Here is a 20,930-nt window from a genome sequence, read left to right as displayed (position 1 = left end):
GTCTTTTGCGCTTTATCACCAGAATCTATGAGTGTATATATGTATATATCTGTGCACAACAATGATATGTCTATAATGATCTATTTCTTGTGTCCTTTGTTATATTCTACGACAGCATATTTTCCACTGCAGCGCCACTCATTATAAGTTGCTTCCTTTTCAATTTCTTCTCTCTGTCCTTCCTTGAGACCAACAATTGGGTCAGCCTTGTTTGTACGTAAAGATACAATGCTTGTAAAGTTGGCCATGTCTTTGCCAATAGCCTCTTCAAATGGGGTGGTTACTGGCCAATCACAGCAAAAGACAAGTTTTCTGTAGTTCAGGTCACCCTTGAAGATAACCAAATCCGAGCTATGCATGTCGTTGTAAAGACCAGGAGCATCTGACTTGAGATACCAGTACGACAAACCACTACACCAGAAAGGATGCGATCGAATAATCAATTGACCTTCCTGAACGTACTGTTGCCAGCGTCTGACCATCTTTTCCAGGGCCTCGACATCCTCAGTGGTGCGCTTAGTGTCAACAGGGAAGAATGTGGGATCAAGACAGCTTTCGAAAAGGATAGGAACATCCTTGGGCATAACATCAGATACAAACCAAGGAATGGTCTTGCAGTTGAAAATAACTTGAGAAGCCTTTTTGGTCTGGATTAACCAGTCAGCCAGCACCAGATCCACAAATACCTCGAAGCCTTGATATCAATTTTAGAAAGAAAAAGAAAAAGAAGGAAGTAAGTACTTTTAAAGACAAAGAGACATTTGTTTTTTTTTCTCTCTCTCTCTATCTATCTATCTTTACTATACCAGAATTATCCAGCACAAACTCGATCTTGCCATTTTCCAAGGTTTCAATTTGCTCCCAAAGTTTATCGATGTGGTCAACCACAATAAACTTGCGTTGTTCTTCTAACCGATGCTTCTCAGTAGCCTGAAGACGTTTGATATCTTCTTCAGTCATGTTTGTCAAAAGGCTGAGATCGGTGGCATTTCCCCACAGACAGACTTGGATCAACTCATGATAAACAAACTTCCATTCCTCCTTATCCATAGGTTTGATGAGCTCGGGCATCTTTCGAGCCAAAGCAAACACAGATGTATAAGACGATCTGAAGGTTGCGATCTTTTGACGGGCAAAAGGATCAAAGTCTTTCCAGTACGTAGTTATACAGAAACATTCGCGCAAACGACGGTACATGTAGCACTCATTAAACAACCAGGTACCGCTAAACCAGGTAGCAAAGGGGAAATGTGCTCTGAGGTTGGAATTCCAAGACTCGGCATCAGTCTCATCGTCATGGATAAGTCTAATTTGAGATTGTTAATTGTTAGAATTACTACAAACAAACAAACAAACAGACAAAGAAAGAAACAGAAACTTTATCTCTTTTTTTGTTTTACTGCTTACCGAAGAGGCTTATCTTTAAGAATCTCGTCCTTGAGTGTGTCGATACCTTTGAGAATCTCTTTTCCTTCAATGTACTCTGGGCCATGAGGACTCATTTCGTCCATGGCCTCCTTCACCTCGGTGATGGCGCTATCGATAATAATAGGCCATCTTCTGATAGTGCTGTCTTCGGCAAAACTGCCTTTTGCAGTGGCACGATAAGCAGGGTAAGGTGGGTTGTTAGGTGTATAGGCTGCCATTACTGAATAGAGATGTCAAGTGTCGCGTTAAATATTCTTTTTAAAGAATAAAATATCTGTTGTTGTGTAACAGCTGGAATAATCCGGGCAAAACCTTTGGCACATCCATTTTGGAAATGTCGTAATTTATTTATTTTTCTGTACCTTTCTGATGTTTGTGCTGTCACGAACGGGAACAAAAACAAGACAAAAAAGTATTTTAGCTCTTCATTATAAGCTGAAAGATGTCCTGCAGTACCTTTATTCAATTATCCAAATGACACAAAGAAGTATGTATATATATATATATATATTCTATGGCTCAAATATTATAAGTGCACGACATTTTTACTTTGAATATCTTTTTTTTTTTTTTTGAAACGAAATGTCATTTTGGGTCGAGTCTGGCATTTATTTCTATGCAGGAAAACAAATTGTTGAAAGTAAATGTCACTGTTTTGAATATCCATGATATACTGAAATAGCCTATGCATTATTGTTAGGTATTTGTTTTCAAGTCTTGCTTCTTCTATCCCCATTTGTTGGCTCAATAATGGGACTTTACTGAAAATTGAGACCCTCTCAAGATATTTGAACCAAATTATTGGCTCGAACTTGTATAGATCTCTAATTTCCTCAACTTTCTATTCGTTAAAAAGAAATACGAGATGATTCCAACAAAAAGTAATATTCTATTGGTTAATACTCTCATATAGGAGCTTTTATGAAAATCATTCTTAAAATTCTTTTCGAGCATATTTAATCCAAAGTCCTCATGGGTTTGCCCAACCAAAAAAAAAAAAAAAAAAAAATTGATCCAAAGTCTCCTCTTTCTTTATTACTCTTCTTTCCTTCACAGTACAATATATATATTACTTTCTTTGTTTTATTCCTCCCTATAAAGAATATATAAAGAATAATGCATGCTCTTTTTCTTTCTCTTTTTCTTTTCGCCCTCCTTAGTAAACTTAAGGACCTAAAGACCTTTGTAAAATTGATTATTTGATTAGACATAAGTGCGTTATGCGTGGGTCTATATTGGACTGTCGCGCTTTAGGGTTATATTGCTACCAGAAGAAACTCATCAAAGGCATACAATACGTAAAGCGGGATTCTGATTCATCCTCTCTAAAGTAAGTTATACGTTTATATATACAAAAGAGTATTTTATATATACAATAAAATCAAGACAAATGTGTAAAGCAATTGACCTACCTTTTAATAGTCAATCAAATATGGTGTGTTCGAGCATAAACATCAAAGTTTTGAAATCTTTTCAATTTTACCCCAAGAAAACTCCGATAGTAGAATATATTCAATTCCCGATATATATAGAAAGAAAATCGAAAAAATAGTATTTTACATTACACAACCATCTTTTTTAGGAACATTGAAATGTACCTGTTGCTATAGTGACTCTCTTTTTCATTTCAATATTAAAAAAAAAGCTGAAACTCCACTATTTTCTATTGATACCTCTTGACTTTGAAGGTCCATGACTTTTTATTCAAGCCTTGTTTTGAGAATCTTTTAAACAAGAGTTATTCGGAAGAGTCTTCCCTATAAAACATGTTTAAGCAATTCTCAATAACTTGTCTGTAACAAAAGTCATGGAACTTTGAAAAGCACCTAAAAACATATATATTTATCCCCGAACACACCCATAAGTACAATAACGTATACAATTCGTATGAGCAGAGCGTTTGGGTTTGTTCCGGTTTTGTACCAATGTGCTTTCCCTCAGAGATACTGTCTACTTTGTTTAAGAACTTTTATGCTTGTATTAATCGGTCCGTAAGATTGAGAATGTTTGGTGCTCAACCACCAAAGACACAATATTTATCAGTAACGGGTGGGGGTCTGGTGTATACCCCTAACAGAGGACACCTTGGATAGCATAGAAACTCTTTTTTTTTTTTAAAAAAAAAGCAAGGCATCCGATTTTGTGGAAAGAAATATTACTTTATATAAGAAAATACTATGACAGCCTAGAAATTACTTGTAGCTTTATAAATCCAAAATATATATATGTATATGTATATGTATTTACTTATTCTTACAATATTCAACAAGAATTGAAAGAGAAGCAGCTATTGATGAAAGAGAGTTGACAAGTGATAGATTTGACTCAGTAAACTGTTTGAGTGAAGCTAGTAGGAGATTTTGTGCAACTCCTTGTCTTTCTATGACACGATGTTGGTGTTCCAATAGCCGAGAAGTTATTCCACCTGTTAGGTTATCGTTTTGTGCAAGTGTGTCTTCGGTAGTGTCTGAAGGTTCAGAATCAAATGCATCGTGACTGGCGCTTAGGCTATCTACACAAAGATCGGATAATCGCTGAACTTTGGTTTTATCTTTTTTGTTCTTTCTTTTGACTAAGGCTGACTGATCTTCAGCTGTCCGTATTAGTTGGCTGTCTTGTTCCTGCGTGAGTGCAGAATATCATATCAGACTTTGGCAAGCCAAATTGTACTTTCTCTCTAGGAATAGTAAAGGCTCACATCTTTCATTGCAGTATATAGTACTTTTTCAAGTGTATCTTGAATCGTGGTATTTTCAGCCGAAATTTCTTTATCATGGTGCTGTTCAAAGGCTGGTCGAAAGCGTTTGAATAGTTCATTCTTCTTCCGCTTGATGCTTTTTATAGCTAACGGGTTCCTGCGTCCAAAGTCGATCGTGTTTACGGCCTCTTGGACATCCTCCCAGGCTTTTATTGTCTGTGCACCTGTAGCAGCAAATGGTTTATGGATGCTATAGGCTTGCATCAGTGCCACTTCTCTTTCCAGACCCCATGCTCCTCGTATGCGTTGCTGGGCGGGCTGAGCTTTGGCTTTGGCTTTGGCTTTGGCTTTGGCTTTGGCTTTGGCTGGTGCGAGTGTAAGTGGATGGGCGGACGCAGACTTTTCCACATTGCTTTTACCCGTAGTGGGGTTGTACATCACAATTTTGATTTCCTCATACTTGGGTCCTGAAGCAGTAGCTGATCTTTTCTTTGGACTTTGCGTGGTGATTACCGTCGAGGGTGCTGAACGCTTCATTATCATCATCATTATTGTTATTGTTATTATTTGAGAGAGGTAGAAAAATATATAATAATCAATCCATTAATTCATTAATTAATTAGCTAACTAACTAACTATTTATTTATTTTTAAAAAAAAAAAGAGAGAGTAAATGATTATGAAGATCAAATAAATGTATAAAGAAAGAATGTTGTAATGAAAGCGTAAGCACATTTTATAGCCACTTAAATTACGATGATTGATTGTTGAATTATTATATACAATTTTACCCTTGGGACTTGTTGTTTGAATATAAAGGGGTGGTAAATTATGACCCAATGATCTGTAGCCATTTTGTGTGAAATAGCCATATTTTATATTGGATGATTTCAACATGGATTTATATAAGCTTGAAATAGTCTTACACTCCTTTATTCTATATATTTTAATAAAATTTAAAGGTATAAATGTATAGATATACAAGCTAAAACATTGTAGGGCTATCAGACGATAAGAGAGCATCGCAAGGTACATTTTAGATTTTGTTTTCTTTTGCTTCAAGCAAAAAATAAATAAAAAAACAATCGTACACTTTATTTTAAAGCAAATAAAAAGAAGTATGTCTTGAATACAATTTCGATTACGGCTACACATTCTCAGCATTAAAGAAAGAGTAGAACCAAGTGAACAAGCGCACACCCAAGCAATAAGCTAGTTCTATTGCAATTTTTGGGCTGAAATTGTGTTAAAAAGAAAGGGGGGGAGAAGGAGAATAATACCAATATGGATACATGTATATTATATAATATTACATTACATTAATAGCCTCGGAATGATGCTGGGGATACAAGAACATAAAGTATATTATTAAAGCTATAAGTCCTTTACTTTAAAAAGTATCAAAATAACAATGTCAGTATATGTATAAGAGTCAAATAAGATTATCTATGAATAAGTCTCTCTATCCAATCACTAACCAGCTCTTTATGTGCTCTTTACTTCACCAATTTTTTTTTTCAAAAAAAAAACTCCCCTTGTGTAAGGAAAGCACAGGCCAGTCAGGAGTAAAGGAAGAGAATAATTGACATTTATAAGTCTCTGTCATCTCCATGGTTACCAGAACACTCATTATTGCGCCCACAATTTTTCCTCCCTTTTATCTTGTCCCTTGTTATATTGTATTGATTTTGTTTGTGGGCCATTCATATGGCACTTTTTAGAGAACTTGATGTCAATATCCCTTAACCTTCCATTGCACAGTGAGATTGATCTTTCTTAAGAACACAGAATTTCAATGTCGGACATTTACCATACATCTTTCGGTGGTGTAAATATCGATATTAGTATTTTTACATCCAACGATATCTCCATGAATATTGGTCTGTTGCTGGTCAAACAAGCACTGGCCGGTACCGTTTTACGTTTTGCACAACTTTACTTAATAGAACAAAAATAAAAAATTTCAATCTTTTCTCAGATGTTGCTCTGAGGAAAAAGTGGACATCAAAAATGGACTTTTTGGTGTAAATAGCCAATTTTTATTAGTAAATGGTTTTTTAAGAGTGAAAAAATGGGATAACTTTATCAATATGTAAGCAATCAATACAAAACAACGCTCGACCGGTGGATCTTGACGTGTCTGACCAGGTTACTTATATATGTAGAGCGTATTGACTTTGTAAATTTTGACTTGTAGCTGATTTTCAGCTTTTAATTTGTCATTTTGACAGTTTGATAAAATCATACTTTATGCACCAAAACTAGAAAGCAATATATATATATATATATATATATATATGTGTGTGTGTATGTATTTGTGAAAAAGGTTATTATGATATTACCTGTTATCTTTTAGACTTTTTGTTTTCTAAAGATATGAGTCTCTTTTCTGATAAGAGCACGCATGGTGATATATTATTATTATTTGTTTTATTTTTGGATAAGATGTGTTTGATAAGTATTCTGGTCTTTAGTCAGAAAGTAGATTCGAGTGTTCGTCAACCAAAAGAAAGAATGTAGGGCTAAGATGTGGTGTGGCAGGATACTACTGATATTATTTTGTACTTTGGTCTTATAAGCCTAGGCAGCCGGGTTATTATATCTTTGATTTATGCAAATGTTTTTGTGTGCTATATAAGAGGGATAATTAATTAATTAATTAATTAATGTTTAATATTTGCAACCTTAATAAGAGAGACAGAGATAGGGATGAGGGGCAGTGAATAAACTATAAATCGAGTGGCGTTATTCAGGGCAAGCCTTTTTATTCAAATATCTGACAGCCACAGATGAATTTAAGTTGACATGAACTATAAAAATCTTAAGGTTTTTTTTTTTTTTTATTTATTTATAATTTAAAATATTATAGATTGGGTAATAGCCCAAACTTGTCTTTACAGTAAAATATCCAAATTTGGTGGTGGGAGGATACGGTAAAAATAAAAGAAACAAATATATATATAATGTGAAATAGATGCTGATTAATACAACCAACTACAAGATAGATAAAGTTGGTTATTGGTTGCTGTAATTAACCAATCTTCTCTTATTATTTTTACTCAGTGTGTACATTGTTTTACAGACATCTAAAAACAGAATTTCTTTCTTGTTTCCCTTTGGTTGGGGTTCGAATGGATAAAGAACAACCTGTGCTCTTACTCTAAAATATCCCTTGTCATTATCTTTAAATCATAAATATAGTATATAATGTATGTAGGTGGGTGCAAGTGAAGCAAAAGATTATTTGAAATATATAAAGAAGTGTATGAGAATAATATAGATAGATAGATATATATTTTAAAGAAAAAAAGTATCATGATAATAGTGAAAATAAAAAAATAATATTAGGATTAAAAACAAAATGGTGCAAATGACAAGCCAGCCAGGACTATATAATATAAAAGATGGATTTTATGCTGCATGCAAAAATAATAAAATAATAATAATAATAATAATAATAAAAATAAAGAGAAATGTATAATAGTTGATAGTAAAATGAAAGAAGGAAAGAAAGGTATTTGTTTTTTTCTTTTTCTCCTATCCTTTCTTGACTTCTTGACTTCTTGTTTTTTTCTTTCTTTTTTATCTTAGAATTGGGAATCAAAGTAGAGTTCTCTACGATCCAGGACAGGCATTCTGAGTTGCTTGTGGTGGAAGAGGCTAGGCAGGGTGTCTTTGTTGGGCTTTGTGAAGAGCGGATTCTTGCTGAACGAAAGACGGATGCCACCCTTGACTGAGTTGGAGAGCGACTGTCCCTGGAGGTCGGCAAGGGCCTGTGTGGCATAGACAACATCTTCAAACTCTACAAAGCACATCGGGCCTTGGGGTTTGTTGCGGAAACACATGCGTTTGTACCCTTGACTTTGGCTGAACATCTGGCGGAGTTCTTCCTCGCTCGTGCTGGGTGGCAAATTTCCAACGTACAACGTATTGCAGGGTGGATTCTGATCGGCTGGATTGCCTGTTCCAGTGGGCACAACTGGCATGGAAGACGAAGCAGATGGAGGGAGCGGTGGCAGAGGAAGAGGGAGTGAGTGAGAATGCGAATGAGGGTGAGGATGTGAGTGAGGGTGAGGGTGAGGGAGAGGGTGCTGGAGCTGGTGCTGGAGCTGGTGTTGGTGTTGGTGTTGGTGTTGGTGTTGGTGTTGGTGTTGGTGTTGGTGTTGGTGTTGGTGTTGGTGCTGATGTTGGTGAGGGTGAGACAGAGGGTGAGTGAGAGGAAGGTGAGAGAGAGGATGATGAGAGATAGGAAGCTGGCTGGACTGCAAAGATTGGGATCTGTTGCTGTTACCATTGCTAGTAGTGGTAGTTCCATTACTATTATTACTATTAATGTTGTTATTGTTGTTGTTGCTGATGCTGATGCTGTTGCTGATGCTGTTGCTGATGCTGTTGCTGATGCTGATGCCATTGATGCTATTGTTAATGTTATTAATGTTGCTGTTGTTGCTGTTGTTGTTGTTGTTGTTGTTGTAATCTGGGATAGAGCTGCTGCTGGTCTGGAGTGGGAATGGACCGAGACGATTGAGGAAATCAGATTCGCCAAAGAAGGACAGCATGCCGTTGTTTGTAAAGCCATTGTGGTCTTGGAGGACCGGGGATGATTTGGAGAGATAGTTAAAGGTCTCTTCTTCTTCACCAAGACAGGACAAGGACTTGCGTGCGGGTGGGTAGAGGCTAAAGGCACGAGGAGTGGCTGTCACACCAAACGGACTCGGACTGCGCACATCAAACGATTGGGAGCGCAAGCCAAAAAAGGTGTCACTGAACACAGGTGAAGGTGTCGTGCTTAGATCGGCCAGGAAAGGGTCTTTTTTGTAATCAGACGAAGGCGACAAGAGATCGCTGGGTAAAGGTAGAAAGACATCGCAATCGTTTGTCTTCTTCCAAGACGAGGTGTCAATCATGCCCGGTGCAAGCGATGCCCGTTTCAGATGAAGGTTTTTCTTGGCCATCTCGGCCTTCAATACATGTCCCTTGTCCTGATCAATCTTCTTGCCCGTCAACACTTCCACAGCCTCCATTGCTTCAAATCGAGTACGAAATCTAGCAAATCCAATCTATAATTTTTTTAAAGAAAAATAAAATAAAATAAACAAATGTCACAAAAAAAAAGGGAGAATTCCCCTCTAATCAAATAGAAATATATGTGCTTTTGTTTTAAAGCAACCACAAGAAAAGAAATCGTTTTTTTTTTGTTTGAAACTTAAAGACCGATAATTGTTTCCAAGTCCAATGTTATATACACAGATTATCTCATTATATGTATATATATACATTTTATAATACAGCATGTATATATGTATATATTGTTGCTTCTTACCATTTGCTTCTTTCCGGTTGCTGCCAATAAACTAGCCGTAAGTCCGTCGTCTTCACCTTCTTTACAATGCCACTTTAAAGAGGCAGCTTCAAACCCGGGAGAAAAGGTAAACATATTTTGGAATTCTCGTTCCTGCATATCTTCCGGGAACCCGACCACAAAAATAGTTGTTACGTCGTCTAAGCCCTGTTGCATCTGCTGTATATGATGTGCTTGATGTTTTTGAAACAAAGGCGACTCTTCTTCTTCTTCTTCTTCTTCTTCTTCTTCTTCTTGTTCGTCTACTTTTTCGTCGTCGTCATTGTCTTTTTCTTCTTCTTCCTTTCTATCTTTTCCGTCTTGTTGTTGTTGTTGTTGTTGTTGTTGGTCATTATTAGTGAGGGATGGTGAAAGGGGATGGATACGAATTTCAGCTGATGATGATGAGTTGCTGGCGCTTGAAGTGCGGGAGCTAATGAGTGCTGGATCACTTGTCATGAGTTTCTAAGCCCTTTAAGCAACAACAAAAAAAAAGGAAAAAGGAAGAAAGAGAAAGAGAAAGAGAAAGGAAAAAAGGAAAAAGAGAAAAAAAAAAGTAAAGTCAAGTGAAATAAAATAAAGTACAAAAAATAACAATACAAATGAGTAGTGTATATATAATATATATATATATATATCTGAGTGAGTGAGTGAGTGTTTGAAAGAGAGAGAGAGAGAGGGCGGGCGGGGGGGTGGCAGAAATAGAAATGACTGTGGGGAATGTGAAATTTTTCGAATTGAATTGAATTGAATTCAAAAAGGCCTTATTAACATTTCACCTTTTGAAATATATGAATATTATGTATGTATCTATTATGTGCATATCTATAATTTATACCTTCTTATTTTATATCTTTTTACTTTACATCAACATATGCTACATACAGCTTTGATGCACTCAAAGCCAAAGCATAAAAGACAGGATCCAAAATACAGGGAATAGAATAGAGTTGAGCAAGCGATTCCCGCCAAAAATAATAATAATAATAATAATAATAATAATAATAATAATAATAATTTTTTTTATGTATATATAAATTTATAATACATACAAAATTAAATAATCACAAAAGCCCTTTGACATGCAAGGATATGTATAAGTCCTACAATTCTCGGTGTCAGAATGTAAATGGGACATCTGGCATTCCCCACCCAATCCTTTATAAATATATCTAGGTACCTATCAAGTTGTTACTGGCTCGAATAATAAAATAATATGATTTTTGTGTGTATTGGTTATTGGTTATTGGTTATTGGTTATTGGTGCTTAAATAGAGATTATATATATATATATATATATATATTTGTTTAAATGCATGAATGAATTCCATCAATTTGCAGTGTTAATAATCATGCCAAGGAGGTTGACCACCCCCTTTTTTTTTCTTTTTTGTCTTCTGTTTCATTTCCTCCTTAAGAACCCTGCCCCTCTTTTATACTTGGCTTTAAACCCGCCATTTACATAATTTATTTATTTATTTATATATAAAATGTATCTATTCATTTGCTTCCTTTTTCTGGTATTTTTCCTTGCCTGCCATCCCCACACGTTCTTGTTTCTTTGACGTAACCTTGGCCTTCCCCTTGTATTTGTGTGAATCCTAAAAGGTACAATACAATTTAATTTAATTATATAGATTTAGATCAATCTTTAAGCATTCTCAAACACACACTCGTCTATAAAATGGCTTGTTGTCTAAAAAAATAAGGAAAAGGCAACACCTCTTTCCCTCTTTATCATCATACTAATCATTTACCTTGCGGTTCATTGCATCCCGATTCCGTGTTCCCTGTCCTCCTTCCCAGAAAGCGCTCTTTTGATGATCACGATCAAAATCATGGCCACACGCACATGGCTTTGGTCCTATTGCCTGTTCTCTTGAACATAGCCCGCACACATGCCGCTTTGCCATCTCGCACGGGTGGTCCTCTTGGCGGTCGTGGCACTGGTCGCACTTGTAGAGTTTGTTGCAGCACGAAAACCGGAACCAGCGCTTGGACTTTCGATAGTGTATGCATGTACCCTGGTCAGGGAGCGGCTGTCCGATCGTCAACAGCTCTTCCTTGACCCTGGTTTTCTTTAGCTTTAGCTTCATCACCTGCTGCTCGCTTGCCCTCAGCCGATCGGTGCCGTTACTGCTGCCGTCCGGCCCAATCAAGCCAACCTGGGCAAACTTAAAGTCTCCAAGCCAAATCGTCATCTTGGCATGACACCCAAAACAGTGCACAGATGCCGGTTGATCATTGGGCGCTATTCGAACAGGAGACCGCATATCGTCCATGCATTTTCCACAGGTCCCGATAAATGAAGACGGCAGGACATCAAATGGCGTGCATCCAGCTAATTGTAAGCATCCCACAGTCCTAGCATTCTCGTGCATAAACTCTACACATGTTTGTACATAAAAGTAAGAATAAATATATAAATACATACAGTAAGACTATCAAAGCAGTAAACATAATAATAATAATAATAATAATAATAATAATAATAATAATAAAAAGGAAACAATTTTATTTTATTTTATTTTTATTTTTATTTTTCATGTTCATCTATACATATTTTAAAATTTACCTCCAATAAACTTGGCACCGATAATAGAGGAACAGGTTGTACATGTCATCCAACGTTCTTTTCCTTCCTGTCTCCCTCCAAGTGACACCTTTTCAGGCATCAGATTTTCAATCTCGACTGTATTCTTGCACCTTGCACACTTGACAATCAGGTGCAGAGATAGGCAGTAAAACAGTGACACATTTTCCAATCTAGGTTCGATCAGTCGAATGGCCGTACCTCTACGGGCAGCCGGTCCAGCTACAGGCAACGGTGCCTTTTTCTCTTCTTCTTCTTCACTACTATTACTACTACAGCTACTATCACTGTCAGTATCTCTAGTTCTAGTTCTAGTTCTAGTTCTAGTTCTATTTTTATTATCATTATTGTCATCACTAGAATCTCCTTCATCTTCACTTTCAGGTTTGGGATGTTTATGATGTTTGTGGTGAGGTAAAGAGGTCGTATCGGAATGGTCAGGGTCAGGGTGGACCAAAGGACGACTTACGATAATTACTCTGTTGGATTTCTCTTGCTCATCAAACAACGATGTCTTTTTCTTTTTCTTCTTTTGATTTTCTTTTTCTGTAAACGGAATAGCAGGCATCGCAGGACTAGGATCAGGGGTGATTTGAACACCAGCAGTAACCGCAGCAACCGGAGAAGTCGAAGAAGTGGAGCAAGTAGAGGCAGTCGAAGAAGAAGAAACAGTATGGTCCTGTTGTTTCTGAGCGTGATAGACAGGAACCGGGTTAGACAGAATGGTGGGTAGTTTCTGGTTGAGCCAATTGAGATTACTAAAGAGCGAGTGTGCTCCATCCTTCACATAATCAGCAAAAGTGTCTTTTATGACCCTAGACAGCACAGACTTATAGTTAGTATGACTGATAGACTCTACCATTCAACCAATTCCTACCGCCTGTACTCTGTATCATTCTTGATCTCAACACTGCAGGATTCGAGTGGATACAAGCTTGGTATACTGTAGTCGACTTGTAATTCATTTCCGAATTTCTGACTAAAAGTGAAATCTGGATCTGTCAAGGGTACCTTGATCTCTACCACTATACGGTTTTTGTCGCATCTAATATATATTTATATAGAGTGAGTCAATGTTCCCAGATATACATACATATATATATCATAAAGAAATCATTACTCTAAAACTTTGTAAGTAGACCGGAAGCGAGCTTGAAGTTGTCTTAGTTCTTGCTCTCTTTTCTTGCTAGCTTCTTCAAGTTGATCATGGGTATATGAGATGGTTGGTGTACTGTTGGTACTCTGAGGGGCATCAATTGCAGGTGGTTGTGCAGGATGTTCAGGTTTCTTTGGTTTCTTTGGTTGGTCTGGTTGTTTTGGCTGCTTTGGCTTTCTTGGTTTCTTTACTTTCTTTGGATTCTCGGGCTTATTCTCTGTCTGAGTTGGTGAAGAAATTTCCAGGTTGGATAATCTTGTCAAGGTATCTTCATGTGAGGCATTATTATTAAAAACAAACTTGACTGTAGGAGCCGGTGGTTCCTGTAAAAGGATTTCCATATTCTTATCCATCCAGTCCATTTGACGGACGAGTGTGCTCGTACGTTTACTAGCATAAACATCATATCCTCGTTCCAAATGACTGTATACGTGTGATATAGAACAGAAACATAAAGAAAAAAGAAAAAAGAAGACGAAGACGAAGAAAAGGTAGAAATATTAACACACGAGAGACCAAATCAAGATATAATTAAATAGATAGATAGATAGATAGATAGATCTAATGGTATATTATTTTCTTTTTTTCTTTCTTTTTTTGGTACTGATCTTACAAAGCAAATCCAGGAGGTATCTCTGGGTTCATCACCTTTACCGAACAGTGTTTAGCCGGGTAATCAACCGGGATATCGAGCTGAAGTTGAAGCGCCTCGAGTTCAAAGGGAAAGTCAGGATCGCTAGGAACAATAGCCAGTCGTACAACTGTAGATTCTTCGGTTGTTCTAAAGCCGTACAAATGTGTATAAAGATATATATATATAATTAATTGATTAAAATCTATTAGAACTGTGGGTCTGGGGATCTGTTGCTTTCTTTCTTTTTTTTTCTTTTCTACTTCATATATGTGTATCTGGTCGTCATTTACCTAACAGTTCTAAATGACGACCGGTAACGTCTTTCTAGCTGCGATAATTCGACTTGTCTGACTTGCTCTGGGCGAAGAGAAGGCTATGTACATATGTATATGTATATCACGGATACAATGATAAAATTAATATCTTTACAGAATATTCTTCTTATTCTTGCTAACCTTTGGTGGTCTCATTGCAGGTCTTGCAGAAACTGTAGGTGTGGTGACATCACTTGGAATCATGATGAAGATAATAATAAATAATAAATATAAAATATAAAATATATAATAAAAAAAAAAGGTAAAGAGGATCCTTACTGTGAATGTTAGTAATATATTGTAATGGGAATGTGACTGCGGCAGGTTGGTTTACACCTTATGCGTCGTGCAAATCTTGTTTATAGACAGATAGATAAATATATATATATATATATGTGTGTGTGTGTGAATTATGTGAATGTGTATAGTACAATATAGTAGTGTATATATGTGTAGCTGTTAATAATTGAGGTTGTTTCTCTTTTATACTACTACTACTATTATTATTATTTTGGGTAGTCTCTCTCTTTCTCTCTTTTACCTCTTTCTTTCTCTCAATACAAATTAATTTATACATATTCGAATGAACCAAACCAAGCCTGAGCAGATTATTGAGCTTGAACAGCCATTTGTCAAGGTTGAAATATATATCTATATATGCATTTCTAATTAAATGAAGGGATTCAGAATGAATGTATAATGACAAAATGAAGTGACATTCTTTTTATCACGAAATAGAAATCTTAAGAAAAAAGAAGTAGTAGTAGTAGTAGTAGTTGATAAATCCAAGTCATGTCTATAAAGTATATAGCTTTTATCAAGATGGATTTATTTTCTCAGTTTTCTTTATAAACTTGACAACTTTACACATTTCTTTATGCTTATGTATATATATTTGATCTGGTGTGATTTTATTATTACTACGATAATAATTATGGTGAATAATGGTGTTATAGGTTCCATATGAACAACTTCGAAAATCTTTCCGACAAGTATACAAGTACACCGAAAAGGAGCTTATGGTTCTGAATGACAAGATTGAACGATGCATCAAGGCTGCCAATGATGGAAAGTTGTCATTCGAAAAAGCGCAAATGACACTTGATGAACTAATGAAGCAAGTGGAAGGCATGACAAAAAAGGTTACTTACTAGTTCAATTAGCTTTAAGCAACAGCCATAATATAAGATGATATTAATTTTTGCTATTGTATCTAACCATCTTTTATTTTATTAAACGATAAAAATGATAGCTTGAGAGAATTAAGAAAGAAGAAGCTGGCCATACTCATCGTATCAAAGCAAGACTGAACGACCTTAATGTGGTGTCTGGTGCAAGTTCTGCAAAGGCACCAGAATTCCAAAAGTGGACAAAGACAAGGTTGAACAGAGTGATTGTGGATTATTTGCTCAGAGAGGGTCTGACAGAGACAGCACAGAGAATGGCAGTAGAGAATGGAATAGAGGTATAAAGCTCCAACGAAAAAAAAAAAAAATTAGTTGGTTAGTCAATGTGTGATAAAGCTGTGAATGGATTAATATATTGAGTATTTAGGACAATACTAATGTTTCTTTTTAAATAAAAAAAATAAAGTTGATGGTAGATGTACAGTTGTTTGCACAGTGTGAAAAGGTGGAGACTTCTTTAAAGAAACGGAGCTGTAAAGAATGCTTGCAATGGTGTGCCGACAATCGGTCTGGTCTAAGGAAGATAAAGGTGAGTGTGAATATATGTGTGTGTATATTGGGGGGAGGTCCCTTTTTTTTTGTACTTCTTTTTTTGGTTATTTATCTCCGGCATGATTGTTCTTCCGTTTCCTTCTTTTTTTTATTATTATTATTATATATATAGAGTACGCTGGAGTTCAATTTAAGAATGCAAGAATTCGTTGAGTTGGCGAGACAATCCAAACTTGTGGAAGCAGTACTGTATGCACGCAAGTATCTTGCTCCATGGCAGCCTACAGAGCAAGAGAGAATTATTAAAGTAATGGGGATACTTCCGCACAAAAGCGATACACGCTGTGAGCCATACAAGGTACCGAAAGATAGAAAAGAAAGAAAGACAGAAAGAAGATGAAATCATATGTGTATATAGTTTTAGCATAGTATTTTATAATATAGAAAAGCTTATCTGTTTTTATTAGAGTATGTATGATGGTCGCCGCTGGCTGGATCTTGTTGAACAATTCAGATCGGATAATTACGCGCTCTGCTCTCTCACGGCCCACCCGTTACTGTACATTACACTTCAGGTCGGACTGTCGGCCCTGAAGACACCCCAATGCTTTCAAAACGAGAATAGAAATGTGAATTGCCCTGTGTGTGACACCGAGACCCTTGGAAAACTTGCAGAAAATCTACCCTTGAGTCACCACCTCAACTCCACAATCGTATGCCGAATGAGTGGCAAGATTATGAATGAAGACAATCCTCCAATGTTGTTGCCTAACGGACGTGTCTACAGTCTAGAAGTAAGAATCATTATTTTTCGTGTGTTTGTGTGTTTGTATACTAGTTTGAAGCTAAGCCGTATTTAATCAACTACTGTTTGTATTTGTATTTCTTTCTTGTTTTCTTACTGCAGGCGTTGCAAGATATGAACTGCAAACATGGTGGTACTATCACCTGTCCAAGAACTGGTTTTGTGTGCAAATTTACGGATCTCAAAAAGGTGTTTGTGTCCTAAAGACAATCAATACAAACATATATACAATATATATATATATAAAAAGACAAGGCAAGGGGGGTGCAATACTAGGATAAAGAAGAAGAATAATATATCTATACTTTATACCTGACATGATTTATTTTATATATTTTTATAATAAGAAATAGTAATAAGGATTAATATAGTAAATAATTAAAAAAAAAAAAAAATTGAGTCTCAGTAAGCTTTTCATTTTTTTTCTCCCTACCAAAAAAAAAATTGTATATAAATATATATATATATATAAGAGGCACAGGGCAAAAGAGCAGAAAATGAAAGCCTTGGGTTCTTTCTGCATTCTACACAAATACGTATAATATATATATATATATATATACATTTATATATTATATACAAATACATACAAATATATACATGTAATATTCATAGCCTTTGTAATCACAGGGACAAACACACTGCTACACATTGCTACACATTGCCACACACACTTACACCGCCACACATACTACACATATATATTACACGCGCGCATTCTCTAGCTGTCTTTCTTTATCAGCCATACATCACTACTGCTACTGCTTCTACTGCTACTGCTTCTATAGACATACACAGACATTTTGTATATATTATGTACATGTGCTTATACATATATTTATAAATATCCTTTCTTTATTTCTTACTGAATATTTCTTCTTCTTTTATCTGCACACATCTATCTATCTATCTATCTATTTATCTATTTATATACAAGCGCACACGTTTTATAATTCGACCTTCTCCAATCTGTCCAATAAAGGTAAAGACAGAAATGTATATATATATATATATATATTTGTATTCTTCATGTGCAAAAGGAACTGTATATGTACTTATGATGGATTACTGATATTTGACCCTTTATAACCAGCAGATTCCATAATAAGAAAGTACCAGAGCATAAAATTATAGTTTTTATTTATATATATATATATATATATAAAAGAAACAAAAACTCTTATCGCCAAAAAAAAAATAATTATAAAGATATATATATATATAATATAATATAATATAATATAATTTAATTATTTAATTATTTAATTATTTTATTTTATTTAATTATTATTTTTACTTCTTTGACTTGAATGGCTCCAATTATATTGAAAATCAAGGACAGTCCTCTAAACCAATTCTCGTACCTGGGCACAGAAGACGATCTGTCGGCAACATGGCGCGTCTGTACAAAGGTCAAGGATTCACTAGAGAACGGTCTTCGTCTAGAGAATCTATCCTGGAGACTCTGGTTTGCCCACACAATACACCACCATCAGAACAGCAAAAATAACAGCAGTCAATCGGATATCGATCTAAAAGATCCCAGCATCCTGGATTCTCCATCTCCCTCAATGTCCATGTCCGTGTCTTCGTCTTCACCCTTACCGTCGCCCTTACCTTTGGCTTCGTCTTTGCCTTTTAATCAGACATCCCAACAATCCACTGCTACCCTTAATAGTAGTACTAGTACTACTCAGGTACACACAGAGCAGGAATTACAGAAAATAAAATATCACCAAAAACAGCTGGAGTACAGACGTACCTTACGCTTACAGCAACAAAGACAGCAGGCAAAGATCCTCAAACGTTTGCCAAAGAGCTTTGTTCCTCCCTGCCAGAAAAAAATATCAAAAAACACACCCTCTTTGTCAAAAGTGCAGGCGCCAAAGACAAACACCACAAAAGATACAACCAAGAACATTCAACAATCTGATCTTACGCTTAATTTCCCTCCTCCTGGTGCCAAGACTGCCAAGGCTGTTTCTGTTGATATTTCTACTCCTGTTACTCCTTACACTCCTAGTAATACTCCTACTAGAACAACAACAACAACAGTAGCTAAATCTACTGCCACAAATATCAATGATATCAATAGAAACAACAACAACAACAGCAGCAGTAATAATGGTAGTAGCGTTATTCAGACACCAGATCCGCATCTAGTGACGACCCAATGTTTGTCTCTACAAAGGTTTGATGCCACACATGATCCGATCGTGCAACTTCAGGACATCTTTGGCTCGCTTGACGAAATCAATGCCTTTCTTGGCTACATGCAAAAGGACGCCCTAAACCCGCATGAGCCATCATCTCTAACAACGCACCTACCCTTTTTTTCGAATCTAAATGACGGGCCTGTGCAAACATCTCTACAACCACCACCTCAAACACTGTCAGCATCAGAGCCACCAAATAATCATAATAATAACAATCATCATCATCATAATCAAAACACCTTATCTGTCACACAATCTGCGGTCTGTTCACCACCAGATCTTTCCTTCCGGCCATCCTCATCACATTCCCAAACCTACTCTCTCTCTGCACCTTTGTGTTCAGCCACTCTTCCGTTCCCCCTGTTCAGTCCGACCCCTGTCTCGCCACTAACCCCATCTTCACCTACTTGCGTCTCACCAGTCGGTCTATTCATTAACGCCCCGTCACACAAATCGGTTGCTAGGAGACCATTTATCAACAGCACACCATCTGAGGGTAAAATACCAATCTGTAGCAATTGCAGCACTACCTCGACTCCGCTGTGGAGAAGGTCGGCCGAAGATGATTTACTTTGCAATGCCTGTGGACTATAGTAAGTTTTTATATTTTTATATGTATTTCTTTGCTTTTGCTTAATTTGGCTTGATATACATACACACGGTTTCAATATTCCTTGTAGTGCTATTATCATTATAATTAAACCTATCCACTTTTATTTTTATATGTCAATTTACTACAATTGACAATTGACAATTGCCAATTACAAAATTACAAAATTACAAAATATCAAATTATCAATTAACATTAATATCTGTAATTATAGCTTAAAACTACACAATGCACCTCGCCCAAGACATCTCAAACCACAATCGAATAATCGACCAGGTGTACCGGAGAACGAGGAAAATCTCATCCAGACCTTGTGCACAAATTGCCGCACTACAACCACACCTCTCTGGAGACGTGATCTCAAAGGAAACCCACTCTGTAACGCATGTGGTCTATAGTGAGTGCATCTGTATTTACATACCTTAATCATAAATATATATATACATAAAAATATTTTAAAAAAATCCCTCATTAATTAATTAGATAATTTCTTTTTTTTTTTAAAAAAAAAAAAAGAAAGAAACATAACAAATTATATACATTGTTATTGACCTCGCTTTATATTATAGTCTCAAACTTCACAACGAAAAGCGACCATTGTCAATGAAGACAAATGTGATCAAAAAACGTCAGCGGTGCGATACGGGTAATACCACTTCATCATCAGCATCAGTATCAGTATCAGTATCAGCATTATCATCAATATCATCTTCACCACCACCACAGAAACAGAAACAGAAACAGAAACAGCCAACACTAAAGAATACTCGTCAACAGCAGCAGAAACAATCGCTAGTCTCTCATTCATTACCTACTTCTACACCTTCAATGTCTACAGAATCAATAGCATCAATATCAACACCATCAACGCCATGTACAACATCAGCATCAGCATCAGCATCATTATCATTATCATCTACACTATCAACAGTTCCAAACCCAAACCTTCATTCTCATTCTCATTCTTCTCATATCATCATTCCAAACATATTTCCAGCCCCAGTTGAATTTTCACCCCAAGCCTATGCCCACCAAACTTCTCCTGTAACGCAAAACTTTTCAATCAACAATCACTCATGATATAAAACCATGTATTGTACATCATACACGCTACAAAACCCAAAAAAAAAAGAATCAAAATCAACAACAAAAAAGATCCTTTGCCCGCTCTCTCTCTCTCTCTTTTTTTATATATATATCATGTTTTGAAACGCTACACCGTTCAGACTCTAATATCAACAATAAACATGCCACACTATATCAATAAGTATATGTAAATAAACTATATCTTTGTTTATGCTATGCCTTCTAAGCACAAACACACCCCATACAATATATATATATAATCATGTATGATACACAAAAATAAACGGTACAAAGCCCATATCAAATACACCAACATAACCGTTAAATTCGACTTTACATCTAAATTCACCATAAATACTTTAATTAATGCC

General features: G+C 36.1%; 5 protein-coding genes across 5 annotated transcripts; 1 reads left to right on the top strand and 4 right to left on the bottom strand.

Annotated features, from left to right (window-relative positions):
- Nucleotides 1-92: 92 nt before the first annotated feature.
- PHYBLDRAFT_88771 (hypothetical protein) lies at nt 93-1,631 on the bottom strand (the record flags this gene model as incomplete). Its single annotated transcript, XM_018443699.1, has 3 exons — nt 93-694; nt 807-1,306; nt 1,408-1,631. Coding segments are annotated over 3 exons (1,326 nt in total), but the record flags the coding sequence as incomplete, so codon positions are not given.
- A 1,567-nt stretch (nt 1,632-3,198) lies between these two features.
- PHYBLDRAFT_169786 (hypothetical protein) lies at nt 3,199-4,675 on the bottom strand (the record flags this gene model as incomplete). The annotated part of the gene is made up of 4 exons (XM_018436162.1): nt 3,199-3,254; nt 3,625-3,630; nt 3,686-4,049; nt 4,127-4,675. 4 exons carry the CDS (start codon nt 4,673-4,675, stop codon nt 3,199-3,201), a joined length of 975 nt encoding a protein of 324 aa, XP_018289908.1.
- Nucleotides 4,676-7,832: 3,157 nt separating this feature from the next.
- On the bottom strand, nt 7,833-9,628 carry PHYBLDRAFT_90735 (hypothetical protein; the record flags this gene model as incomplete). The annotated part of the gene is made up of 4 exons (XM_018443760.1): nt 7,833-8,228; nt 8,991-9,185; nt 9,449-9,468; nt 9,514-9,628. Coding segments are annotated over 4 exons (726 nt in total), but the record flags the coding sequence as incomplete, so codon positions are not given.
- A 1,334-nt stretch (nt 9,629-10,962) lies between these two features.
- Nucleotides 10,963-14,367, bottom strand: PHYBLDRAFT_73488 (hypothetical protein; the record flags this gene model as incomplete). Its single annotated transcript, XM_018442865.1, has 8 exons — nt 10,963-11,067; nt 11,224-11,852; nt 12,042-12,874; nt 12,937-13,104; nt 13,180-13,638; nt 13,829-13,996; nt 14,140-14,222; nt 14,305-14,367. 8 exons carry the CDS (start codon nt 14,365-14,367, stop codon nt 10,963-10,965), a joined length of 2,508 nt encoding a protein of 835 aa, XP_018289906.1.
- Nucleotides 14,368-14,746: 379 nt separating this feature from the next.
- On the top strand, nt 14,747-16,851 carry PHYBLDRAFT_146845 (hypothetical protein; the record flags this gene model as incomplete). The annotated part of the gene is made up of 7 exons (XM_018431737.1): nt 14,747-14,800; nt 15,120-15,305; nt 15,416-15,628; nt 15,757-15,879; nt 16,015-16,200; nt 16,310-16,636; nt 16,750-16,851. 7 exons carry the CDS (start codon nt 14,747-14,749, stop codon nt 16,849-16,851), a joined length of 1,191 nt encoding a protein of 396 aa, XP_018289905.1.
- Nucleotides 16,852-20,930: the final 4,079 nt, after the last annotated feature.

Source organism: Phycomyces blakesleeanus (assembly GCF_001638985.1).
Source record: "Phycomyces blakesleeanus NRRL 1555(-) unplaced genomic scaffold PHYBLscaffold_14, whole genome shotgun sequence".
Taxonomy (NCBI): domain Eukaryota; kingdom Fungi; phylum Mucoromycota; class Mucoromycetes; order Mucorales; family Phycomycetaceae; genus Phycomyces; species Phycomyces blakesleeanus.
The sequence above is the reverse complement of the archived record's forward strand: the minus strand, read 5'-3'. Positions and strand labels throughout refer to the sequence as shown.